Source organism: Pogoniulus pusillus, chromosome 1 (assembly GCF_015220805.1).
Source record: "Pogoniulus pusillus isolate bPogPus1 chromosome 1, bPogPus1.pri, whole genome shotgun sequence".
Lineage (NCBI taxonomy): Eukaryota > Metazoa > Chordata > Aves > Piciformes > Lybiidae > Pogoniulus > Pogoniulus pusillus.
Window position 1 is genome coordinate 4,689,362 of NC_087264.1, and position 27,778 is coordinate 4,717,139.

At 40.3% G+C, this 27,778-nt stretch overlaps 1 protein-coding gene across 1 annotated transcript in view; it reads right to left on the reverse strand.

Moving 5' to 3' along the window:
- Window positions 1-5,105: 5,105 nt before the first annotated feature.
- The window catches only part of C1H14orf39 (chromosome 1 C14orf39 homolog), a 37,550-nt gene continuing 14,877 nt past the window's right edge, over window positions 5,106-27,778 (reverse strand). Inside the window, exons 6-18 of the mRNA XM_064153926.1 lie at window positions 24,483-24,670; window positions 24,005-24,047; window positions 22,688-22,808; window positions 21,472-21,566; window positions 16,298-16,437; window positions 15,189-15,268; window positions 12,960-13,045; window positions 12,808-12,872; window positions 11,904-11,974; window positions 10,084-10,223; window positions 8,826-8,961; window positions 7,573-7,630; window positions 5,106-5,765 (exon numbers count right to left, since the gene is read on the reverse strand). Coding sequence (XP_064009996.1) covers window positions 5,563-5,765; window positions 7,573-7,630; window positions 8,826-8,961; window positions 10,084-10,223; window positions 11,904-11,974; window positions 12,808-12,872; window positions 12,960-13,045; window positions 15,189-15,268; window positions 16,298-16,437; window positions 21,472-21,566; window positions 22,688-22,808; window positions 24,005-24,047; window positions 24,483-24,670 — 1,426 coding nt within the window. The 3' untranslated portion in view covers window positions 5,106-5,562. The remainder of the gene's footprint in view (window positions 5,766-7,572; window positions 7,631-8,825; window positions 8,962-10,083; window positions 10,224-11,903; window positions 11,975-12,807; window positions 12,873-12,959; window positions 13,046-15,188; window positions 15,269-16,297; window positions 16,438-21,471; window positions 21,567-22,687; window positions 22,809-24,004; window positions 24,048-24,482; window positions 24,671-27,778) is intronic.

Below are 27,778 nucleotides of genomic sequence, written 5' to 3' on the forward strand. Positions count from 1 at the left end.
AGTCAACTTCTGCATCACTCTTCTTACAATGAAACAACAGCAGTGTCAAGCAACGGGACTGCAATGAGTACAGGTGGTCAGTGGCTTAGCATGGAACTTCATGGGATGAGATTTAACAAGGCCAAGTGCAGGGTTCTGCACTTTGGCCACAACAACCCCAAGCAGCATTCAAGGCTGGGGACTGAGTGTCTGGAGAGCAGCCAGGAGGAAAGGGACCTGGGGTACTGATAGATAGTAGGCTGAAGATGAGGCAGCAGTGTGCCCAGGTGGCCAAGAGAGCCAATGGCATCCTGGCCTGCATCAGGAACAGTGTGGGCAGTAGGACAAGGGAGGTTATTCTGCACCTGTACTCAGCACTAGTCAGGCCACACCTTGAGTGCTGTGTCCAATTCTGGGCCCCTCAATTCATAAAAGATGTTGAGGTGCTGGAACATGTCCAGAGAAGGGCAATGAAGCTGGGGAGGGGCCTGGAGCACAAATCCTATGAGGAGAGGTTGAGGGAGCTGGGCCTGTTTAGCCTGGAGAAGAGGAGGCTCAGGGGTGATCTTATTACTGTCTACAACTACCTGAAGGGGCATTGTAGCCAGGTGGGGGGTGGCCTCTTCTCCCAGGCAACCAGCAGTAGAACAAGGGGACACAGTCTCAAGTTGTGCCAGGGTAGGTATAGGCTGGATATTAGGAAGAAGTTCTTCACAGAGAGAGTGATTGGCATTGGAATGGGCTGCCCAGGGAGGTGGTGGAGGCACCGTCCCTGGGGGTCTTCAAGAAAAGCCTGGCTGAGGCACTTAGTGCCATGGTCTAGTTGATTGGATAGGGCTAGGTGCTAGGTTGGCCTGTATGATCTTGGAGGTCTCTTCCAACCTGGTTGATTCTATGATTCCATGATTCACCCCTAAGCTCACACTGGTAATTAGTGGTGTTTTTCTGAGAGTCTCTTCCAATTGTGAGAGAGAAGAAAGATACAGGCAGCTGCACACAACAGCTCCTCCAACACATGTAATAGGGAGAGAAACGACTGGAGAAGTGTTTCAGATGAGATTCCCAAGGCAAAAGAATCACCTTTAAGTATGTGTGGTATCCAGTCACATTTGTCAAGCCATGTAGCAAGATGGTGCAGACCAGACCTGTTTGGGTAACTGCTAGAGTGCTTCAAAGCCTTGGCACAGCCCTGAAATGCAATGGAGGATTCTGCGTTTAATTGTTAAGAAACATTTTTCATCACTTCTGATACCTATAGCTTCTGCACACGAGCCCTTTGCAGCCATGGCAGTGAGTGACATCACCAAGCACAGCATCATGCATTTTGTGGGAATAGTGAAATTAGCCAAACATGTGCCTCAAGAAAAGAGCAGCAAGAAACCATGCTTAGCTCAAGGCAGTCCTGCGCCAGCAGAAGGGAGCAGACAAGAACTGCAAGCTCCAAACTGAGTTTCAGTGTGGACTGTCAGCTACCAAGCTTCCCACCAGTCATAAAAGCTGGTTCCCCACTAGCAAGAACTTTTTATACTCAGCCTTGTACTTCCTTCCCTGATTTTCCCCAAACCAGGTCTCAGAATACTATGGAGCAAGTCCTGTGCTGTATGAAATGATTTTGAGGCTGCTTTGGGGATTGCAGTACAGTCCAGAAAATCGACTTCATATTATCAAAGCATTTAATGTTTTTTCTCCTGGGGGATCATAACAAAGTATTTGCCTTCTGTGTATGTTTTAACATTCTATTAATAGTTGACTGGATAGGGCTGGGGGATAGGTTGGACTGGATGATCTTCGAGGTCTCTTCCAACCTGGTTGATTCTATGATTCTAATATGGAAATGTCTACAATTTGATACCTTCTTTTACACCCTTTTGGCAGCATCTCATGATTTCAATACAAGCTACCTAGTCTTGCTGAATTCAAGTGTTTCTACTGAAAATATGAACATCTGGAATGTATCCAGTTGGGGGGGGGGAGAAATTACCTTTCCAAAGGTAATGTGTTGCAAGTGCTAAAAAGAGCATCATCGTCAGATCAGATCAACCAAAGCACAGAGCTCAAGAAGCAACGTGCCAAAAGGCAATTTCTCAGCAAGATTTTAGCATCAGAACACAAAGTGATGTGTCTGGAAGCAGAACTGCTGAGCTGCAAACAACCTGGGTGTGAGTCAGAGAGTATTAGGACAGTGCCTGTCCACCAGGAATATAGACTTGATTGCATGTGACTTGTGTCAACTCTGGAGACATCAAGAGCAGAACATAAAAGCGAGGCAACAGAGATATTTCTAAATGAGCCATTCAGCCTCTAAGGCAACGAATCTGGCAACAACTCAAGTTCCAAGAGAAAAAGTCAACATTCCAGGTTTGTATTCCATGGTTACATCCTTCCTTCCCTTTTTAACTTTTTCCAGGAAGAAGGTCACTGAAATGTTATATTTTAAATCATTAAAAGACACAATCATCTCCTTTTAAACTAGCCCATAACTTTGAAACCAGAATCCAATTGCCTGTTCAGGCTCATTAGTGTCTTTGGATCCTAATGACCCACTCAGTTGCAGTAAATGAAAAACTAATCCTTGTTTTATGCCATTGGCCAAAAAGGATTAGCCAACTCTTGCTACCCATGCAATCAGCCCTGCACTGGGGAGATTACTGCCATCTAATGCTGTAAGTCTACACATTCCAATCTGTTACAATAAGTAGCACTTAAAGCTTATTTCCTTGAAATACTTAAGAGCATTAAGGCTATAGTGCAAGATTGTTTTCTTGCGATGCAATGATTTTCCTGGCCTTGCCCCCAAAGTTTACAGTTACCCACATATGTGCACTGAAGCCCTTTTACTTCCAATATCAAGGTTTAGTTATGTTCATAGTCTCAAAATGAAAGAGGAAATCAGTGGTTTTTCTTTGTTTAGGGTAGAAAGTGGGCAGGCAATCATGTACAGAATATAAGTGGGGCTCAGTGCAGTGATTTTATTGAATTGAATCATAGAATCAACCAGGTTGGAAGAGACCTCCAAGATCATCCAGTCCAACCTAGCACCCAGCCCTAGCCAGTCAACCGGACCATAGCACTAAATGCCTCAGCCAGGCTTTTCTTGAACACCTCCAGGCATGGTGACTCCACCACCTCCCTGGGCAGCCCATTCCAATGGGAAATCACACTCTCTGTGAAGAACTTCCTCCTAACATCCAGCCTATACTTCCCCCGGCACAACTTGAGACTGTGTGGAAAACCTACAATTCTGACTGTAAACAGCTGCAACTAAGCCCAAAGTTTTAATTAATTCAGTATCTGGGTGATATCTTTTTCTCTCTACTATTAATTTTAACAGAAAGTTAGTGCACTTAGTGCCATGGTCTAGTTGAGAGGTTGGAGTGGATGATGGTGGAGGTCTCTTCCATCCTGCTTGGTTCTACGATAAGTACAGCACAAGAATTGACCAAAAGGAGAACCCACACCTCCAAAGTTTCACAGCAGAAGCACAGAATGTTACCACATTCCTACTCCACAGACAGTTGAACTGTTTTTCAGAGATCACTGCTCCTAGCTGCCATCACTATCCTGCTGCTGGACATTGCTGGTCTTTAGTTTACTTGGAGTCACGTGCTTAATACCTGTTCCTGCTCTACTGGAGACCATGGTCAGATTAAGATAGCTTTCCATACCCTTAACAGTGACAAAAATTAACCTTACTGACTCTGCATTGAGGAATGAAGAACTAGTGTCAGCAATCCAGCAGTATAACTGCTGCTGATTTTATAGGGATAATATCAAGGGATCATTTTTAGGCAGAATTTGATAGACACTAATGACAAAATTTCAGTGTGTGTTTATAAGCAGTTCATGTCCTTATAGCTCAGAAAATTATCCCAAAATACTGAGGAGTTACCTCCTCTGGATAGCTCTCTCCTTGGTTATAATCATCCTATCCAATTTGTGTATGTAAACATCCAGCAAGACCTAGAAAAATGCTTTCTCCCACTTCAGCCAGCAGCCTTGACTGCCAGAACGTAAGGTCAGAGATATAGATGGCAGAATTCAGCACAAGACAGGAAAGCAAGCTTCAGTTGTGGAACAACAGAGCTAACAAAATTGTACTTTTCAACTCTCTAAAGGATCTCAGAATATCTGCCAGTAGTGTACCCTAAAACATTACCTCAAATAGCACAGAAATTCTCTCAGATTCATCTATTAGGTTATATTTTTCAGACCATGAGTTATGCAGTAGATTAGAAAATCTCTTTTAAATAGACTAACAAGGAAACTTGTGTTTGGGGGGGGCAGAAAGTACATAAAATCCATGTCTTACTTGCTATCAGCAGGATGTCAGCAGCACTGCACTAAAGCTTCCTGAATCCCTCTCCAGCAAAAAAAATATTTTTACAATCTCTAGACACAAGTACTGAGCTGCACAGGAGTAGTCCTAAGACATTTAGTAGTTTGGCCACAAATAAGTGGTGGCATAGATAATCAAACTTTTGGTCATTGAAGTATTTGCAGTTCATCAGAGGGAAAAGGACTCTACTCTTCTTTGGACTCTGCCAACACTTTATTGTCAGACTGTGCAGACTACACAGGTAGGATGCTTTTTTGTCAACTTGTTCACTTAGTCCATGTGCCCTTCTGAGTAGATCATGCATTTGCAATACCCTCTTTCAAGTCTTCTGAATGATGTGGCCTCTTGCCATTATGTGTTTTGTTTCCATTTCAGCATCTTGCTTGCTTGCTCTCAGGTAGGTTTTTTACTTCATAATGCCCAAGAAACTCAATTTCCCTTATATATTCATAAGGACTTTCAAAAATCATGAATCTGTGTTTGACATGTAGCACTTAGTGCCATGCTCTAGTTGATTGGACAGGGCTGAGTGATAGGTTGGACTGGATGAGCTTGGAGGTCTCTGCCAAGCTGGTTGATTCTATGATTCTATGACATGTAGCACTTAGTGCCATGGTCGAGTTGGTTGGTGAGGGCTGGGTGCTAGGTTGGACTGGATGGTCTTGGAGGTCTCTTCCAACCTGGTTGATTCTATGATTCAGATCAATGGGAAGGACCTGAAGTTGAAATGTTAAGTATTACACTTGCAATATTGTTTCACTTCAGATATTAAGACCTACAAAATGTTACATAAAATTAACAAAAACTTTTATTTGAAACATTTGATAAATATTCTGTGTACAACAGCTGGTTTAAGAACATTGTCATTAACTCAAATTCAGATTTAGCTCCTACAATAGTCACTCTGAGTAACACAGGTTTAGTTTATATCAAGAAGCCGTTTAGAAGCTCTCACAGGCATTTAATTGATTCAACACACTACCATAAAATTTTCACAAGTGCAAATTTAACAAGAGTGTATTGTAACATTTTATAAGAGTGACATATGTGGAAAACAAGGAAGAAAAATGAAAGGTGCACCTCAAAGCACGCGTGCCTGATGAACATACTCATGCTCTTAAAGCAATTGCAATAACACATTCTTACAAGAAGTGAAAGAAGATGAAATGCTTTTACTTTAACTTCAGAAATAGAAAACATTTGTCAAGGCTAAGCAGGAGAAGATTTTAAAAGGAAGTCAAAGGTATTCAAAAGAATGTAAATGGTTTTGTATTTTGTAGGGAAGAATGAAAACCTTTAACAGAAGGAGACTCTGATGATCTCTGATCCTGTCCAAATGCAAATGGAAAACTAAAGTCATCTTTTCCATCTCCAAATGCATGAGAAGCTGATTCCGAGGGGAAGGGAAAGGCAAATGCATCCTCACTTTCTGATTTCCCAAACAAGCTTCCTATATGGAATACATATTAATAGTGAGATTAAATCTTACTGAATGAATACCACACATAGCATAATGTGCTTCTTTAATAACATTGCACTCCCATTGAATGCCAACCTCTGCTGTGTGTTTATTTCTGCACTACAAATTGTACTTCCAGAGAGCGTTACTAGAATCTACATAGAATGAAGTGTGAAGTTCTTGAAGGACTTGGAAGTCCAGCAAAACACTCCTGCACAAGGTACTAAGTAAAATATTTCAAATAGCAAGCAATACAGGTATTTGTGAACTGATAGATATTTGCAGATTCTTTCTTCTCTAGAGAACAATGCAATCACCCACTGAAATTCTTTGAGAAGCAAAGGTACAGACAGAAGAATGCCTGAGTTCTATATTTAGCAACACAAAATTCACCTTCTTTTCTTTGCAATAGTTAGAATCATAGAATCAATCAGGTTGGAAGAGACCTTCAAGATCATCCAGTCCAACCTAGCACCCAGCCCTAGCCAGTCAACTAGACCATGGCACTAAGTGCCTCAGCCAGGCTTTGCTTCAACACCTCCAGGGACAGCAACTCCAGCACCTCCCTGGGCAGCCCATTCCAATGCCAATCACTCTCTCTGACAACAACTTCCTCCTAACATCCAGCCTAGACCTCCCCCAACACAACTTGAGACTGTGTCCCCTTGTTCTATTGCTGCTTGCCTGGCAGAAGAGACCAACCCCACCTGGCTACAGCCTCTCTTCAGGGAGTTGTAGACAGCAATGAGGTCACCCCTGAGCCTCCTCTTCTCCAGCCTATAACACCCCCAGCTCCCTCAGCCTCTCCTCATAGGGTTTGTGCTCCAGGTCCCCCACCAGCTTCGTTGCCCTTCTCTGGACACGTTCCAGCACCTCAACATTTCTCTTGAATTGAGGAGCCCAGAACTGGACACAGCACTCAAGGTGTGGCCTGAGCAGTGCTGAGTACAGGGCAAGAATAACCTCCCTTGTCCTGCTGGCCACACTGTTCCTGATGCAGGCCAGGATGCCATTGGCTCTCTTGGCCACCTGGGCCCACTGCTGGCTCATCTTCAGCCTACTATCTACCAGTACCCCCAGGTCCCTCTCCTCCTGGCTGCTCTCCAGATATATGCATACAACCCTATATTCATACACTCAAAAAAAAAGTAACTTTGCACTTGCAGCACCTCCACAAAAATGGTAGGTTACAATTCCTGTCAGAAAGGTGTGTGACCAAGAGTATTGATCGAAATGATACCAGGAAAAATTAGCCTTTCATCACACAATGTGTATGTGTGTGTCTCAGCATGAGTGGAAGATTGTGTTTAAGTCTGATTCTCCTCTCTTATACTTGTGCTCTAAGAGGAACAGAACTATTTTCATTCTAACTAAAGGAAAGAAAACACATGTACTCTTTCCAACACCAAGCTGATAGCCTTAAGTCAAACAGTAGTACTTACCAAGTACTACTGCTTTTTACACTAAAAGAACCTGTTCTTCTCATCAGTGAAAAAGCTTTAACACTTCATTTTTCTCCTCCTGGTCAGCTTCAAGTCCATCTAACCCTATTCCACTCTTTCATTCCTTCTCATACCTCTTATTTCAAGTCATCTCACATATCTGAAGTCAAACATGCCAGGTAAGATTTAAGCTAGCCAAAACACAAATGAACTCAATAAACCACTGAACTACAGTACCACAGCTGAACATCCTTTTAGACAATGAAAGGTGTCTTGTTAAGCAGGATCAGAAGTTTGTCAATCACACAAGCACAACACAGCTGATACACACAGGTACATGTGAGTTTAAGACTTACCAATATCTTTCTGTGGAGACAGAGGGTTTGAATTTCCCACAGGATAACCTTCCTCTGTCTGAAATGTAAAGCAGGCATTTTGTTTAACAAGCCAGACAAAAAGATAAGCTCTAATGCTGATATGTAATAAAGTCTTTCACTTTTGGTGAGAAAGACACTGCTCTAGAGAATGTGAGTAACCATCACAAAGTCTGCATTTAAATGTATACATCAGTCCTGAAGTTGCAAGGTAAACTCTTCAGTGAGACAGATTTCATGATATTTCTCATCACTCTTAGGAATAGTTCTTAGGCTTGATTTATAATGGATGGTAAGTCCTTCAAAACTCCCATTTCATTTCAGAGAATCTCACATGCTGGTAAATTTAAGACACAGTGAGCTCTCACAGCACTGGCTGACCTGATACCTACCTCATTCCTAAACAATTTGCAAAGTACTCCCCAGAGTATTCTTACCTATACACAGCAGATGATAGGAGCTACCTTACTAACACAAAATAAAATGGTGTTTTCCCTGTTCCTTCTTTCAGCTCTTATCTGGCAAACTCAAGGCTGAGCACAGCCATTAAAATAAGTGACACGTGGTTTCAAATCCCTTATTGCATGATGGGGGTTGAATCTGCATTGCCAGTAGTGACACCTAACCACTGAACTACATACTGATATGCATCCTTGGAAACAAATAATCTGTCTCAATGAAAACTACTTTAGAGCACTGCAGCTGAAGAACCTGCAAAGGAAAATAAAACACTGGATTCCACTCCCTGTTCCAAATAGTTCCCTACCTGTTGCCCCACATATAAATATAGCTAATCCATATTGTCTCTTCAGTATCCCTAACAGATAATCTTTTCTTCCTTTTCTCAGTGTTTTGCATTTTCCTGATCTCCACTTCAGCAAGACAAAAGCACACAAGAGTATGAGTTCTGAATTCTGCCAGGGTAACTGAAGTTCTGGGTTGCAATGCTGAACCAGAAGCCTTTTTGTGAATCTAGTCACCTATATATTTGCTCATTATGCAATCTTGCCCTTGTTGGAAAGCATCATACTTGACCACAAATCATCATAGTGAGACTGCCAGGAAAGGAGACAAGCATTTGAAAAGGCTGACAAACGTAAAATCAACCAAGCTAGTGAAAAAACATTATTTGCCACATAGATAACCAAGCTGAAAAACCTCATCTGTTGTCAATGATGTTTTCTTAGAATATTTTATTTTCTGGAAATTTAATATCCTCAAGTATTCATTTTTACCTCATCAGCTGAATTTTCTGCCCCAAACACAGAGGAATCAAACAAATTAAAGCCAGGTGATTTCTGGGAGAAGTTCATGAGAGAAAAAAAGGCAGGAGATTTTGATGTTCCTTCTTCACAACCTAAATTGTGAATGCTGTAAAGACAGAAAGGAAGAAACTACATTAAGATTTTTTTAGAAGTAGCATAAATGGATATTTTGTTCTGTTTTTCCTTTGCTGATTTTGTCACTTCTCTAAATTCCCATAGTTTCTGTCAATAATTTATTTTCCAACATAAAGCTGCTAACATAAGTAGTTAAATTAAAATTGAGGTAGTGTTCCTACCAATTCCTTACCCTTTTACCAAAAAGACTCTTTAAAGATAGAAATGTTACTGCAGGAAAAGACAACAATTGTAGGTAAAGAGATACAAAGAGCCTGTGTTTCATGTTTCTAAGCAGTCTCCCTCTTTCAAAAGACCTTCAAGTAGAAATAACACATGAGAAAAAAAATCTTATAAATTACCTAGTGTGAAGTTTGGGGGGAGGGGGTGTGTGTGAACTAAATACTGTCTTCTTCTGCATCAGGAACAGTGTGGCCAGTAGGACAAGGAAGGATATTCTGCCCCTGTACTCAGCACTGATCAGGCCACACTTTGAGTGCTGTGTCCAGTTCTGGGCTCCTCTATTCAAGAGAGATGTTGAGGTGCTGGAAGGTGTCCAGAGAAGGGCAACAAAGCTGGTGAGGGGCCTGGAGCAGAGCCCTGTGAGGAGAGGCTGAGGGAGCTGGGGGTGTGCAGCCTGGAGAAGAGGAGGCTCAGGGCAGAGCTCATTGCTGCCTACAACTCCCTGAAGGGAGGCTGTAGCCAGGTGGGGTTGGTCTCTTCTGCCAGGCAAGCAGCAATAGAACAAGGGGACACAGTCTCAAGTTGTGCCAAGGGAGGTCTAGGCTGGATGTTGTTAGGAAGTTGTTGTCAGAGAGAGTGATTGGCATTGGAATGGGCTGCCCAGAGAGGTGGTGGAGTCACCATCCCTGGTGGTGTTCAAGCAAAGCCTGGCTGAGGCACTTAGTGCCATGGTCTAGCTGACTGGATAGGGCTGGGTTCTAGGTTGGACTGGATGATCTTGGAGTTCTCTTTCAACCAGGTTGATTCTGTGATTCTATGATTCAGAAGAGCTTCTAGGGAAGTTTTTCTATAGTACCTTTTGAAACCAGTGAAAATGCTTATATAACAACAATCAATGCAACTTTGCTTAAAATCAAAGCTGAAATCATACAAGTCAAATGGAGGTGTTTTAGAAAACTGAGGTTCCTTCCCCTTAGACTCAGGTGTTTTAGGTGGCCTTAAGAAATGCTCCACACTTTCTTCTGCTGTGTCAGAGTTATCCTCATTTGACTTAAAGCACGTGTGTAGGTCCTAGGGAAAAGAAATTGAAAAGAGTGGTAAATCACATTTCCCAAGGTATCATGAAGCCTTTTACCTATAAATACATTCCACATCTGGTTTAGGGTTAGTTATTTTTATTTTCATGAAAAATCAAACAGGTTTGAATAAAACACTTACAGTGATGTATTTGCCATACTTAAAACTGTAAACTTATCTAATTTTCAGTGGACTTCTTGTGAATAAAACTATACTTGAACATTTTAATAAAAGACTGAGGAATTTCCTCTTCCTCAGAAAATGATAAATGACAATGTACACTTGGATTCTGTTGATTTCCACCAGACTCAGCATTTCTTCTCCGCTGGCATCAGCCTGTGGTGAGCCAACCAGAAGATGAGGAGTATACCAAAAGTTTTTTGGTTTTGGCTGAGAGTTCATAGCTCATGTGCTAGTTTGAAGCAGGGTAGAATGTTTTGGTGCAAAGAACTAGATCGTAGGCTGTGAAAGGAAAACAATGGTGATGTCTACTCCCCTCAGAGTCTTGCTGAAGAAGAAAGTAAACATTAGATAACACTCTCACCATTTTGTGGCACTCTTGCTCTGGCTGCTGATTGAGCTGCATCTCCCTAACCTCTCCTGCCACTCACCTTTGCTTCCTAACCTCTTGGCTGAACCTCTATTCTTCCTTGGGACTGGGGTAAGGTTGAGAGGGGCAGGGGGAAGGTGAGAGGTGGTTGAGAGCCCCTCCTGGGGACTCAGGTTTCTGGGAGGGCTGCTTGTGTTTCTGTATTACTTTTACCTTGTCTATTTCTGTCTATAACTGTATCTACTGTAACTATCTGCTTGTATATTGTGCTAGCTGTAAATAAATAGCTTCATTTATATTCCCAGAGCTGGCTGAGTCTAGTCTGGGTACCTTCTTAAGTGTGGGGGGGCGGGGAACACCCAAACCATCACAGCTCACATGAGGCTTTATTTTAGAGTTGTGGTGAGAACAGCATTAATAACGTGGGGTTGCTCAAGTTGTTGCTGAAGGGCACTCACACAATGTCAAAGCATTTTCTACCTCTTATGCTGCCCCATCGTGACTAAGTTGATGGTGCACAAGAAGCTGGGAGGGCACACAGCTGGGACAGTTGACCCCAGCTGACCAAAGGGGTGTTCCACACCATATGATATCATGCTCAGCAATAAAAGCTGCAGTGAAGAAGGAGGGAGGATGAGATGATTTGAGTTATGATATTTGTCTTCCCAAGCAATCACTATATATGATGATCCTACATTCCTGGAAATGGCAAAACAAGTGCTTGTAGTTGTGATGTAGTGAATTAATTCTTTACTTTGTTTCTCTTGTGTGCACAGTTTCTACTGTCTTCATCTCAACCCACAAGTTTTTGTATCTTTAACCTTTTGATTCTCTTCCCCATCCCATACCAATTTATACAAAAAAACATGCTGCCCACAGGACAGTCATCCAAAATAGCCTGTTGTTAAGGTAACACAAAAACCTCCAGAGCACTAACATGAGCAAGAGCAATAATCATCATATTAATAACTAGAAGGCATTGATTTGCTTCTCACCTCTTGAGTGCCTTATCATGAGTCACTTTGCCAGTTTCTGAGACTTACCTCTTGCCAATAGATCCAAGAACATCAAGATACTGTAACACTTCTCAATAAAATAATTATTTATAAGAATTTTTTCCTTACTTGAGGTATATATGAAGAATCTTTTGGTTCATCTTCTGCTTCTTTAGCAACACATTTGGCCTCTTGATTTGCTATACAAAAAAGACAGCACTGCCTGTATTATAAAAGCATTTTAAACAGACAAATCAAAACTGCATTGTCAGAAAGAACCTCTGAAAAAGGTTTACTAACTTGACACTGCTGTTGGTAAAGGAGTGTTTTGACTGTAGTGTTCATCATAACCCACTTTGTGGCTATGTCCACAGTTGTTAGCCCTTGTTCTGTCATTTACTATCCTCAAAGCAGCGCTTACACTGCTTTGTATTGTTTGGTGTGTCCTTCAAGCCTGGGTACTTTTCCCCAAGAGTGCTGTGTTTGGCTAATCTGGCCATTGTCCTCTGAGAGTGCTAACAACAGTTAACAGAATCCAGCAGGAAACAACCTGAAAAAGCCCGCCCGTGTGACACAAATAGTGTATCTTAAAGAACTGGGCAAAAGCCAGAATGAGTCATGAGAACAATAGTGTCAGGCTGTTGGTTCAAAACTTCAGATAATGAAACATTTCAGGTACCATGGGGTAAGATTCTATGTTTCAGGACATATCCTTAGGATCCTATTCATTCAAAAAAACTAGACTATCATTTTTGGCATACATCTAAATTGGCAGTATAATTAGAAAAAATAGATTTAAACTGAAGCTCAGCATCTTGTGATTTCAAAACAGGTTCCTTTATACTCCTGGTTTGTTTCTGTAAGTATTCTGTATGTATTTTTTCATAACCTTAACCTGATGCTTTAAGATCCCAAAATTACTGAGATTTTTAGAACCATTTTCCAGCCTTCTGGGAAGATTTTCAGACTGTATTTCATTTTACCCAAGTAATTACCTATCCAAAAAGAAAAAAAATTGGAGTGGCACTTTTACCTATAACTGCATTTTCACTCTCAAGCTGTTGATTGGAAGTCATCTGCTTTGGAGGAAGTACCAGTCTAAAAGACAAAAAAAAATTACTGTCTGGATTGTTTCCATGAACCTCAATCATAAGAAAGCAAACTACTCTGTTAAAGAAAAGTTACCTGAATTGCATTTGGGTTTGTAAACTTGCTATTGATGGAACCTGGGTAAGTTGTGGGTTACTACTCCCTGCAGTTTCAATAGCCATCTAAAACACAGCAAAAAATTCAGATGAGGCAGCATGTGAAATAATCACTTCAACAACACGACTCTGATTTCTCCTTAGACTCTGCAAACCTTTTCTTTCACCAATTTTAGAGATCAGGCAGCAAACTCTTGTTTACTATCTTTGCTTTACCTACATTTTAACAGGATGATACCAAACCCATTTCTAAAAGGTTGCATTTGCAACACTGCTGACAAGAAGTGAATAATTAACTATTCTGTTACACAAATAGCATTACATGATTTAGAAACTTTATCCAGATTTTCTACTATTGCAAACATGTTGCTCCTGCTTGTCAAGATAGAAAGAGCTGGAGCCTGATCTGTCTCCAAAGGCCAATGCAGAGAACACGGGAATACCCTCTCCTCACAGATAATCATCAAAGCAGAAGCCCTAACTTTGACACGTAGCATGTATTTGTGCCTTAAGGGCACAGTAGCACTAGGAATCTGTGCCTCAGCATCAGATAACACATTATTTCACAGGCAGCTGCTAGTTTTAGCTTGGTTTAAATTTACACAATATATCAAACTGAATTCATTTCAGGATGGGGGACAAAAGTGCTGGTTATGCAGAAACTGTGTGCCATTCAACTTCTGTAGTTTACAGTACACCTTTTTTCAAGCACAGCAACCTTCTTTCTTCCAATGAAAGAACCTTCTTTTCTTCCACTTCCTCAGACTCCATTTTCTTCTCCTTGTCGCCATCACTGTCCTAAAGTTCCCTTAATCTTGATTCACTGCTTCAGACTAATCTTGAAGTGCAATTCTGGGTCCCAGATTCCCATCCTCCTATCTGGATTATCCTGACAACAGCCCTTCCATCATCCTCATCATGTCCAATTCCCTCAGCCAGTCACAAATCATAATTGCTTGAAATTTCTTCTGTTCTTGTTCTACTCAGTCTAGTCATTCCCTTCATGTTGTCTTATTTAATGAAAGCTGCTGCTTCTACCACACACTCCACTTTATTTAGCAAAACACTCACATCATTCTTCAGTTCCTTTGACACTCTTAAGAAAACCATAATTGATTCTCTTAACTTAGTACTTGATGATTTTTGTTGTTCTTTAGAATTTAGTTTTAAATAGATCCAATGAGATGTTATTTATAAAGAAATGGTTTAGTATAGAAACTTCTCCAAGCTTCTGCACAGAAAACACAGTTGTAAACCATTTATTTCCTATGGCCTTACCTGTGAATATTTATTTTGTTCTTTAACAATCTATTTATTCTGTGAATGTTCTTGCACTTATTGAGATTTTATTTGTGATCTTCATAACTGTGAAAGCTGTTCCCTCAGTTTGTTTCTGGATGGATTTATTGTGCTTGCATATTTAAGATAATAAGCTGCAAAACACTTCACCTTCTCAAAAGTATGCCATAGGAAGTATTTCTTTATATGTGAGAGATGGAAAATGTAGTTGTGGTTTCCTCAAGTGTACAAAGAAACATTACTCGTAGTTTTATTCCTCTCAGCTCATATTTTTGTTCCTGGATAAACCTTGGAACTAAGCTGCTAACTGCAAGCAGTCTTGTAAAGCATAACTGCAGGCAGCACCTTGCACATTTAGTCTTTTGTGAAATCAGCCCAATCTAGCTGGGGACGTCCCTGCTTACTGCATGTGGGTTGGATTAGATGATCTCTAGAGATCACTTCCAACCCAGTGCATTTTGAGATTCTGTGTTATTCTGTGAAATCCTTCATTATGGAGTAGATGTCTTACCATTAATTGGTTATAGAAGATTGCATTCCTGTTTTAGAATTCCAAAAATCTGCTACATACAATCAAATTAAGTTACAAAGGTTATTCTAAACTTCAAAAACTACACTAAATTAATTAGATATATGATCCACCTTAAGTTTGACATTAGAAAGCTTACTACCAGTTGCACTTTGTAAGAACAGATATGTTTTTAGTTGAAATAGAAATTATGCTGAAGAAAAAAGTGTATTGTGACTACCAAGTAATAGTCGATTACCAAGATTAGCATCTTGGTTACAATGTAACAGGTTTTGTGTAAGATATAATAGCACTGGGTATATTTGAAGTGTTTGAAATTTAAACAACCACGTAAAATAGACTTGGTAGTCTGATGTTTTTGCCAGAGGGAGAGCTGCATACCTGTGGTGAGTCTTCTGCAAGGCTGGAGGAACTGCTAGCGGTCACTGGAGGTTCCACGGGTTGTTCTTTTTCTTCTCTCCCTAAATTAGCATGTATCACTTCATATAATAGAATCATAGATTGTTCTGGGTTGGAAGGGACCTTTGAAGGCCATTTAGTCCAACCCCTCTGCTCTAAGCAAGGCTATTCTCAGCTAGATCAGGTTGCCCAGAGCTCTGTCAAGCCTCACTTTGAAACTCTCCAGGGATGTTAGGAGGAAGTTCTCCACAGAGACAGTGATTTTCTATTGGAATGGGCTGCCCAGGGAGGTGGTGGAGTCACCGTTCCTGGAGGTGTTCAGGAAAAGAGTGGCTGAGGCACTTGGTGCCATGGTCTAGTTGACTGGCTAGGGCTGGGTGCTAGGTTGGACTAGATGACCTTGGAGGTCTCTTCCAACCTGGTTGATTCTATGTTGAGAAATAAAATAAATTCTGTGGGCCCCCAGCCACCTCAGCATTGTTAAACAGAACTCTGGAACAAAGCTTACACTTTTAACAACTAATTAAAAAATATTACTATATCAGAAAGTATCCATTCACTACAAATATTTAGTCATATTTACTGTATTCATGCCAACAGTGCTAAAAGTATGCTTCAGATTTTTCTGACACTATGCATCAGATATACCTGTCATGTTACTTTACTCATTGCATACATAAGAGGAAAGTCAGACACCTATTTTTCAAGTCTAGAATCATAGAATCAACCAGGTTGGAAGAGACCTGCAAGATCATCCAGTTCAACCTATCCAATAAAGACAGAACTCAAAGACAGAACGTCCGGGGAGGTGGTGGAGTCGCCGTCCCTGGAGCTGTTCAAGGCAGGATTGGACGTGGCACTTGGTGCCATGGTCTAGCCTTGAGCTCTGTGGTAAAGGGTTGGACTTGATGATCTGTGAGGTCTCTTCCAACCCTGATGATACTGTGATACTGTGATACTGTGAAAACCCAACTTTGACTGAAAGCCTGGCTTCAACTATCAGAGCAGGAGCAGTTCACTAGATCTGTTATGGTTTGCATGTATTTATACAAAACCTAATCCACACAGAAAGATCATTAAACACACCACACCTGTTTCCATTCGTTGCATTGGGAAGCGAATACTCTGTACAGACTGGACTAATTTCCGAGGGGCACATGGGACACGCAGTGGCTTACGCAGTTGGTGTTTCTCGCTTGGTAAAGATGGATGTTTACTCTCCTCAAATACTCTACAGGGGGAAAAAAAACTAACATTAAACAAAAATAATTAGCAATCACAAGAGAAAGGAAAACACAAAATCTGACAGCTCCAGTAAGCGTAGTTTTCAAGGGAGATGCACACAGCCAGAGAGGTTCTACTTCTTTTAGCTCCAGCAGCTGATAAAAAAAGGTATTTTCTTTAACCAAAGTCAGACAGAGAATATCATCAAAAAAAGATGACACAAAGTAGTAATAAGGCAATCATAAGAGCACTGCTGACTCAAATTTTGTCAGTGTCAAAGAAAAGTAGTTTGCAGTTGTACACTTTAGTGAAAGTACTTCATTACTGCAGTTCTGAAAGCACATTTTCACATTCAGAAACACTTTTTCTCTGCCTGCTGATTGTCTGGAATACTCAACACTACACAGACAAAAGGGAAAACTGCATCAAGTGTTTTCACTTGTGGGGTAATTATGTGTGTAGGGTAAATAGCTTTTTTTGCAAGGTAGAAATTGACAAAGGCTAGCAGAACAATGAAGGCTAAAGTGGCTATTTGGCAGAGAAACATTTACCATTTCTTAAAATAATGAGTTCTATTTTATTTTCTCTGTGGCATTCCTGCTTAGAACCCTTGTGCTTCTAGCTACAACATCTGGTTTAGAGCAGGCTAAACAATGCTCTTTGGAACAAATGAAGAACTGAGTCAGTCTTTTTGTTCTTTGGGAAATTCTCCATAAATTAAAACAAGATCAAATGTAGGATGGACTTTACAAAGTAGTGTGGAATGAAACTGGTGACTACTGAAAAATGCCAAACTAGAAACTTAAGGATTGATTAAACTAATATACATGCACAACATTGACCACATAAAACCATGAATGCACCTCAGTCAAGTAAGTGATGAAAGCGCTATGTTCAGCTATATATCTTACAGATCCTTTCCAACATAAATGATTCTATACTTCTGTTCTATTATACATTTAGTGTTGTGCTGGACTAAGACTTAATAAACTATATAAAACATGTGTCACAATGCACCAGTTCAAAACAATCAACAGGAATAATAAATTATTAGGGAAAAGAAGTATTTCTTTCAGCTAGAGTAATTGTAGATATCATAGAATCATAGACTCAATCATGTTGGAAGAGACCTCCAAAATCATCCAGGCCAATCTATCACCCAGCCCTAGACAATCAACTAGACCACAGCACTAAGTGCCTCAGCCAGGCTTTTTTGAACACCTCCGTGGGCAGCAACTCCACCACCTCCCTGGGCAGTCCATTCCAATGCCACTCACTCTGTCAAGAACTTCCTCCTAACATCCAGCCTAGACCTCCCCTTGGCACAACTTGAGACTGTGTCCCCTTGTTCTGTTGCTGGTTGCTTGGGAGAAGAAAACAAACCCCACCTGGCTACAGTCTCCCTTCAGGTAGTTGTAGACAGCAATGAAGTCACCCCTGAGCCTCCTCTTCTCCAGGCTAAACAACCCCAGCTCCCTCAGCCTCTCCTCATGTGCCTTGTGTTGAAGGCCCCTCGCTTGCATGAAGAATGAGTACTATAGGAAATAAGATGTGCATATCACTGGTGTATCTTTAAATTCAGATGCACAGAGCACAAAACCAAGGAGAAATAAAGCCACAGCTAAGCACAGAACTCTGATTAAAACTGCTTCACTTTGTCCAAAATGGCTTATTTCATCAATTTACCAGAATTGTTATTCAAAAATTAATGGCACAAGGCTGCTATTGCCAAGGTCCTGTGTTAGACTGCTATGAACTCTGTGTTCCCTTTCTTTTTCCTCCCCAGAACTTAGGATGCCAACTTGTGGCATTCTTTTCCAATGCATGTCTATCCAGAAAAATGTACTGATGACAGTTACAAACAGTACTCAGAAACTCTTAAGAAATGTGGGTTTTAAGCAACAGAACTCTCCCAAAGAACCCACAGTTTAATTTTATGCATATACAACTGCTCCCTTCCCTCCCCCCAAAAAAATACTGATAACCCCTCACATGCACCTGCTCTGGCATAATTAATAGCCATTGAAAAGAAAACCAAACTTCATACTGAAGCTCTAAATAGTCCAATCTGCAACAACAGGAATGATCATTTGTCTTCTTTCTCTACTTCATTGTTAGTGGACATCTGAGCAGACAAAAAAATCTTTGTCTGGGTTCATACTGTGAAAAAAATAACTTTTTTTATTTAGTGAAGTGCAAAGAAAAAAATCATAAGTCAAAATAAATCTCATTTCCTTAGCATTGGTTTATTCTGTGCAGAATAATGAAGCTCAAAGATTAGTATGACTGTATCTCCACTATAGGAAACAAGTATATTTGGTTATATGTATGAAGAATCACACTTGCCACTGTGGAATTTACCAGAACTGTCTATTGAAGCCATGTTCAGTATTCTAATCAGGTTCATGCCAGCAAGTCCTTTTGCAAACAGGACTTTTAATAACTAGCTCATCACTTGTGCTGCAAAGATACTGAAAGAGCAGCACTAATCGACCATGCCATATTCTTTACAAGCAGTTGTAAAAAAAGATCCCACTTGGAACATCAGATATTTTAGCATTCAGATGTGGAATTAATACATAATTAAATTGAAAAATAACCAACTCAGACTTACAGAATAATGGAAATAAAGCTCTCTCGAGTATTTTACAGGAGTAAAGAGAATGAACATGATGCATGCTACAGCACGGTTCAAGATGTCAGCCTTTCTATAGAATAAATATAATCTCTAATTGAGAAAACAAGACCAGGGTTTCAAAAGGAGTCCTAACTGGTCACTGAAGAGAGCTCTTGATTTGGGAATTTTAGCTGTTGTACTTGTCTGTGTAACTGGTGAACTAGGAAAGCACACTAATCAGAGAAAATAGCCAGTATGAGAAGAAGGATCTGTTTTGCAGTCAGCCTAATCATTGACTAGCTGGCCAGCCATAAGGGATTTAAAAGAAAATGTTCCAAGCCTTTTAAAAGAACAGTTACCACTGCCATCCTCCTGCCCAAAGGGGAACATCTGTATCAGCAGCTATTAATTAACCTCCAAGTTGATTTCTTGTCCTACGGCCCTCTAAAGCATTTCATGGCTATTAATTTGTATGTTGTTCTGCTCAGCGCTTTCATTGCTCTGGATAGCTCATTCCCTTGCTGCTACTGGTTTCTCTTCATGCTGGTCTGCATCAGTTCCTGGGGATTCACAGTATAACTCTTTTGTTTCCTTCTTGTTTTGTGACAGAACATGAAGGTATGTCCTTTTTCTTCAGCAAGCTCTTTTTGCTCAGTAGTAACCAAACAGCTCACGAAAACTAATGCTTTTAGTATGCAAATTCTGCTGTTAGATTTTTGTCCACTGCCTTATGCTTGCAAAGGTTTGCATTCCTATGACTCATTATCTCAGCAGCTTTGCTGGCAATAATCACAGATTCATAATATGCCTGCTTTCAACATCAGAAGTTACTTAATCAGATGCTTCTATGCTTTCTAGTGAAGAACCTCCTCTTCTCTGGGGTTGTTTAGCCTGGAGAAGAGGAGGCTCAGGGGTGACCTCATTGCTGTCTACAACTACCTGAAGGGAGGCTGTAGCCAGGTGAGGGTTGGTCTCTTTTGCCAGGCAAGCAGCAACAGAACAAGGGGACACAGTCTCAAGTTGTGCCAGGGGAGGTCTAGGTTGGATGTTAGGAGGAAGCTGTTGTCAGAGAGAGTGATTGGCATTGGAATGGGCTGCCCAGGGAGGTGGTGGAGTCACTGTGCCTGGAGGTGTTGAAGCAAAGCCTGGCTGAGGCACTTAGTGCCATGGTCTAGTTGACTGGCTAGGGCTGAGTGCTAGGTTGGACTGGATGCTCTTGGAGGTCTCTTCCAATCTGGTTGATTCTATGATTCTAATACTGCTAAATAGGGATTTTTTAAAACTATTTTTTATGCCATTTTCTACAAGCCTCTATGCAATGGATATCTTTGACATAAATAAACTTTAAAATTTACTCTAGGAAAAACATATCAATTAATAATCTGGTAATGGCCTGATACGGTATGCTCCATCACATAAATGCACACATGGAGGTCAAAAGGCAATTTGAGTTAGTATAGTGTAAAATGTTTACAACTTCTTTTAACTGTGATGTAAGCCATGGAATTATTGCTTCAATAAGAGCAGCAAAAAAAAATCTACCTTTATGCAACTTCAGGTGAAGGTACATGCACCTGAAGACTCAATGACATGGAGTCAACTAGCATGTTCAGCAGTGCACCCTGTGAGTTCCTCTCCATGAGGAGCCTGAATGCTTCCTACACACCTGTACACAGAGCACAGGACTCTGCCTTTTGTAATAGATTTTTAATTGACATTTTTCTATCTACAAACCTAACAGACAAGGGTTTCATCAAAAACTCAAAGGAACATTTTTTTCAGTCAGCCTTAAAACTAAGTGGATTTATTGCTGCCTTATTTCTGAGATCTTGTCAATTGCAAAAATCTTACATAAGAAAGTAGAATAATTCTGTACATAGGTCTGTAAGATGATACTGAAGACCCAAAATGTCCCTGTATGAAGCAGCATAGGGATGATTAAAATGACACATTCCTACAGAGTCCACTAAATACCTACTTAAAGCCTTAAAAAGCTTCTTTTTCAAGCACACCATAAGTCACTTACTACAAAAATGACACTGAGTTGATGAAGCACATCCACAGAAGGACAGCAAAGCTGGTGGAGGATCTAGAGCACAACTGTTACAGGAGTGGATGAGGAACAGAGGTCCCCAGCCTGTAGTGCTGCTTGGGGTTGTTGTGGCCAAAGTGCAGAACCCTGCACTTGGCCTTGTTAAATCTCATCCCATTGGCCTCTGCTCACCCATCCAGCCTGTCCAGGTCCCTCTGCAGGGCTCTCCTACCTTCCAACAGCTCCACATCTGCTCCTAGCTTGGTGTCATCTGCAAACTTACTGATGCTGGACTCAATCCCCTCATCCAGATCATCAATAAAGATATTGAATAGGACTGGGCCCAGTATTGATCCCATGAAATCAAGGGAAGAAATTATTTTTAACTGTACCTTTCTTTAAACTCCTTTGGCTTCTCTAGACTTTTCTGCTTTTTCCTTTCAATTGTTTTGGAATTATTTTGATCTTCTGTAGCCTCTTCAAATGTCTTAAAATATAAGCAACAAATAATTTTCAATTGAAAAATTATAGATATATACTGCAAATGTCTTTTTTAACCTGATGAATCAGTGCACAGTAGGAGAGTTTTTGTAGCCATGACAGTCTGAAGAAATAAGCAGAATGGGATTAAATAGAGGTAATATTTTTTGTTGGACCACCTGTAACAACTGAATATACAGATGTTTTTGAGCACAAACTCTAATGATCTGTTAAGAACAGGTTACTCCTTACTTGATCTCCTTCAACAGCTACAAAAAAATTCATCGCCTATATGGCACACACCACATTATGTGACTGTCAAACAGTACCACAAAATATCAATAGCAAACACCACCTGTGCAGGCCACCCTTCTATCTGCATGGGGCTGGCTGAAGTGGACATGGCTGATAGAGCAGTAAATGGAGTCTGCAATCATCTAGTTTAGAGAGGCAAAAGTGTTCTGATGCAGTACTATAAAAGCACACAGCTCTTCATAAGATTGGTCTACTGGGCTACTCAGGCTTAGGAGGGACCTTTTACTTCCTAGCAGAGGTTTGGGTCAAAATGCTGTCATGACAAAGTCTGACTTTGTTTTATTTTTTTTGAAAGATCATCACTTTGAATCAGTGATTTTCCAGTCATTGGAACTCTACTCATCTCTTGTCTAAAACCAGCCAGTTTTACCTCTGAGATTTATTTAACCACACATTTATTTGGGAGGGTGCAGGAAATAAATTTACATCACTCTTTTTGTAAAGCATATTTAGATAAACACATTAATCTTGACAAAGCCATTTAAACCAGCAGGACCTGTGAAATCTGTATATTGAAGCCCAGGAGCTCACCAAGGAATGTATTCCCTGGCCCTCTTGAGGTAGCACAATGACACAGTGCCTTGACATACATTATGGTGTAAGCTGAGGTCAAGAGAAAGCAAGATTTAAGAGCCTTTACATTCATGAATCTGCTTCTCCAAGAAAACATATGTGATACTATAGAAACATAATTACTAATACTGGAATCATCCTGTTGGTCTGAGTGCTTGAATATACACCACTTGTTCATGTTTCTGAAGACATAATGGTGCTGTGTATATTACCACATATATAAAATTAAAATACAGTTACCTTTTTCAAATACTTAATTTTCATTTCTAATTCCTCTGATTCTTTTTCTAGTTGGATGGATTCTTGTGTAGCAGCTGCAGCAAGCTTTAACATTTCCTGTGTTTTTTGCCTTGAAGAAGCACTTACATGTTATGGAATACAGACTGCAACATTCCCTTTTTCAATCAAGGGATACTGTTAGGTCCTTCACCCCACTATGCCATGAACTCAAATGTGTGGTAATAGAAAGCTCTGGCAAATCTACATTTCACAGAATCACAGAATTTTTTAGATTGGAAAAGACCTTCAAGATCATTGAGTCCAATCATTAGTTTCACACACTGAATCACTATGGTTGGAAAGGACCACCAGTATCTTCCAGTCCAACCTTCATCCCAGCATCCTTCATCACTAGACCATAGCCTCAAGTGCCACACCCACTTTTTTTAAACACCTCCAGGGATGGCAACTCCACCACCTCCCTGGGCAGCCTGTTCCAGTGCCTGACCACCTGCTCAGGAAAGAACTTTCTCCCAACATCCAACCTAAACCTCCCCTGATGCAACTTGTGGCCATTTCCTCTTGTCCTATCATTAGTAACTCAGGAGAAGAGACCAGCTCCATCCTCACTACAACCTCTGTTTAGGTAGTTGTAGAGGGCAATAAGGTCCCCTCTCAGCTTCCTCTTCTCCAGACTAAACAATCCCAGCTCCCTCAGCCACTCTTCATAGGTCATATTTGCCAGACCTCTCCCCAGCCTTGTCGCCCTTCTCTGCACCTGCTCCAGCATCTCAATGTCCCTCCTGTACCTCAATGTCCCTCCTGTACTGTAGTGACCAAAACTGGACACAGTATTCGAAGTGTGATCTCATGAGTGCTGACCACAGAGGCATGATCACCTCCCTACTCCTGCTGGTCACACCGTTTCTGATCCAAGCCAGGATGCTGTTGGCCTTCTTGGCCACCTGGGCACACTGCTGGCTCATGTTCAGCCAGATGTCCGCCAACACCCCCAGATCCTTTTCCCCCAAGCAGCTCTCCTGCCACTCCTCCCCAGCCTGTAGGGCTTTCCTGGACAGATCTTCAAACCTCACTTCTTTCATGAAGCATTTTGACAGATGCTATAATGTGAAATTTTATTTTCTTTCCTTGAAATGCTCCCATAAATTTAAACTGAAGCATATCAGTTGACCTTCATTTCTCTCACAGAGGAATGCCAATGCTGCCCCTCTAAACACAAATATATAAATAATTACTCTATTTTTTAACAGAAAGCTGTGAAATTAAATATATACTTTCTGGCCTACAAACTATATAAACCCTTCAAATCAAGGATACATCTGTAAAGCCCAGTCATTTAGGGATTTAAAAGGAACAGGATCTGCAGAAATAAAATAGAATTACAGATCATTAATTTGGGAATCTAATTTTCCTTACAAATATAAATTAATAGGTCAGGAGCACAGTGTGTGTAACAGAAATAGCAGTGTAACTCTGAGTAATGTCATTAAAAACATCACTAAAAATATCATAAATTAATTTTAAATGTTGACAGGTTAGTTCTAAAGTAATTTCAGGACTTTTTTTACCCTGAGAAGCCCAACAGCAAAACTCTTCCCATTATATTCCTGAGTTGGAGGAATGAATATTAGTATGAATACTCCAAATTCTTCTTCAGAGATTTTTTTTTCCTAATACCTTTTTACTGGCACAAAAGAAACTGTGGAAAATTATCTAAAGGTTTTCTGTATGAGACTTCTAACATTCAGTGCACTGACAGTAGGCTCTGCAATAAAAGCATTGATAAAAATAGTACCCAGAATATCCAAACAAGCATCTTCTTTCCATTTATATTTTTCACACTGTTTCAAAATTCTGCTTTGGATTTCTTCAACCTCTTTCTTCTTTTTGTAATACTTCTGTGCAAGGGCAGTTTCTGCATATTTTTCACGGTGTTGCTCCAAAACCTCTTTATACTGAGTTATGTAATCCTGATACATTTTCCTATAAAAATATAAGACATTTATTTTTTTTCCACATGAAGCCATTGCTTATAAGGAAAAATAACATTAATTTATGCAGTCAGCTCATTTAGACTTGTTGCTGTCCTGGAATATTATGGACGGGGAGAGGCTGAGGGAGCTGGGGTTGTTTAGCCTGGAGAAGAGGAGGCTCAGGGGTGATCTCATTGCTGTCTACAACTATCTGAAAGGTGGTTGTAGCCAGGTGAGGATTGGTCTCTACTCCCAAGCAAGCAGCAACAGAATAAGGGGACACAGTCTCAAGTTGTGGTGGGGGAGGTCTAGGCTGGACGTTAGGAGGAAGTTCTTCCCAGAGAGAGTGATTTGCCTTTAGAATGGGCTGCCCAGGGAGGTGGTGAAGTTGCCACCCATGGAGGTGTTCAAGAAAAGACTGGATGCGACACTTAGTGCCATGGTGTAGTTGGTTGTCTAGGGCTGGGTGCTAGGTTGGACTGGATGATCTTGGAGGTCTCTTCCAACCTGGTTGATTCTATGATTCTATTCTATGGATTAGAATTAATATAGGATTAGAATTAATATATGATTATTTGGCTCTCTTCATCTTCCAACTATTTTCGAGGATGACTATGCTGCACATAACAACAAATACACTCATGATGTAGAAAACAGGAAAGCCTCATTGGTCTGAAAGAAATGTAGAACATAACATGTTTAAAGGTAGCCCAGCAGAAAAGAAATGTTTTTTTCCCTGTGTAGTTCTCATGAAACTCACTGCAGGCTAAATTATTTGCTCTTGTGTATTGGCACAGCTCCACTGGTTTCACTGGAGCTGTATCAAACTTACAGTAAGAAGCAATTTGGCCTAGCATCCCATATTTAGAGCAGTCTGATGATGCATCACCAGACTAAGAGCTGCCTCCAAGGACACACTGAGTAATCTGACTCGGAGAAGCCTTAAATGCACATACTAGTCACATTAAAACAATAGGGCTATTCATGCTTAAGGTTAAGCAAACACTTCAGCGTTTCATTGGCAAAGAGCCAGAATGCTCAGCTTGTAGGATTGCCCTTTAAATTAATGTTATACTAATATCATTTCACTGACATCATGTGAGCACACACAGCTACAAATTATTAAAGTGAGCAGCAGCAATTAATGTTCATGGCATCTTTAAGACTTTAAACAGCTTTTGAAAAGACTCTGCTACAGTAAAAAAAAAAAGGTCATACCAAATAAAGCTGAAAATTGATCAATATTATGTTTGGAAAGAAGAAAAAGAAAATACCTATTCCACAGAACAGCCATCCTCTAGTATTAAATCAATGACAGTGACTACACTGGAAAATACTTTAATTTTTTCAGTCAGGTTTTCTCATTGAAGCATGGAATTTACAGGATAGATTGCTAATGACAGATCAAATGTTTGACTAACTCCTAGAGATGAGTAATTTATTACACCAATATTGCTGCTAGGCATATTTTTTATTACAGGTGATTTCTAGTACAAAAGAGGTACCACTTGGGAAAGCTGAATAATTAAGAATTTAATCAGGAAACTAGTTCTGGTTCTTAATGTCACACAGAGGAAATCTAAGCATTGAACTGAAAGAAGTCTGCATTTTCATAGAATGCATAGAATCAATCAGGTTGGAATAGACCTCCAAGATCATCCAGGCCAACCTAGCACCCAGCCCTGGCCAATCAACTAGACCATGGCACTAAGTGCCTCATCCAGCCTTTTCTTCAACACCTCCAAGGATGGTGACTCCACCACCTAACTGGGGCAGCCCATTCCAGTGGCAAATCACACTCTCTGGCAAGAACTTCCTCCTAACATCCAGCCTATACCTCCCCTGGCACAACTTGAGACTGTGCCCCCTTGTTCTATTGATGGTTTTCCATATAGGCAAGACTTAATAATTAATCGTTTTTAAAATCATGAATAACAATACCCAGAGCCAAATAACTACATTTCTCTCTGCATTTGAAAACACTTAATAAGTGCTTAATAAAGGAAAATGTCCTGTTTTTTTTTTTCAAATTGCCACATTCTATTCCCCTTATCCCCGAACAATTCTTTTTTAAAAGGACAAATGTAGTTATATGCAAAATATAAAACAAGAATCTGATGGTGCTTATGCAGATGGCACAGGTTTGTAAAGGGATGTTTCAGCTATAGATGCACCATTAACACAGACCAGTGCTTCAACTGAGAAATAAACACAAAGTTGCTTGTTATTAGAATATGCCAGTATGAAATCACAGAACGTGAAAGAAATGTCATCCTCCAGAATACAGTTATACAAACAGAAGAGAGAGGCAAACTTAAAAACATTAAGTTATTACTAGACACATGGATTAGCCAGAAATTCTTTTGTGAAACCAATTATGGTGCATTATAGCAACTAAAGCCAGAGATCCACCTGTCTACCTGCACCATGAACCAAGCCTGCATCAAGGGGCAGCGGACTGCTTGCAAATCACACAGTATCCCTATTTGAAGAATAACTTCTATTTCAAACTGCTATTAACCATTTCACACAGCATGACCGAAAGGCAGGCACTTCTGTCTGCCCACAGGCTGGCCCAGGCAATGGAAGGCAGAAAAAACTGTGTCTAGATTCAACAGTAAAGCTTTGCTCCAGACACTAGTTCCTGTTAAATGAGCTAAAGTTCAATACACTTGCTAAAGGGAAAGAAGCTGTAGATCAACACTTTGAAATCCAGGAACTGACACTTGCCCACATTTCATGTAGAAAATTACATTAATTTATTTATTTTTCTACATAAATGGTCATAGGCATCTGAGTCTCTTGATTCACTGAATATTTGTGTATGCTGTATAAAAATTCCCAAGTAGGAAAGATGGAAAATCTTCAGTTCTATTTAATTTAGCTAAAAGATGCTACAAATGATAACCAAATAACAAGTAAATTTGCTGACATAAAATTAGGAACTTACTACAAATAAATTTTAAGAATACAAATAAGTAAAATGATTTGGTTGTGGCAGCTCCATTCCAAGCTTTTCAAACTAACCCTCAGACTCTATATTCTTTTTTTACCAAAATGTATTTTCCACATGTTCATATTTATGGCCATACACCATATAGTAGTCTATAGTAGTATT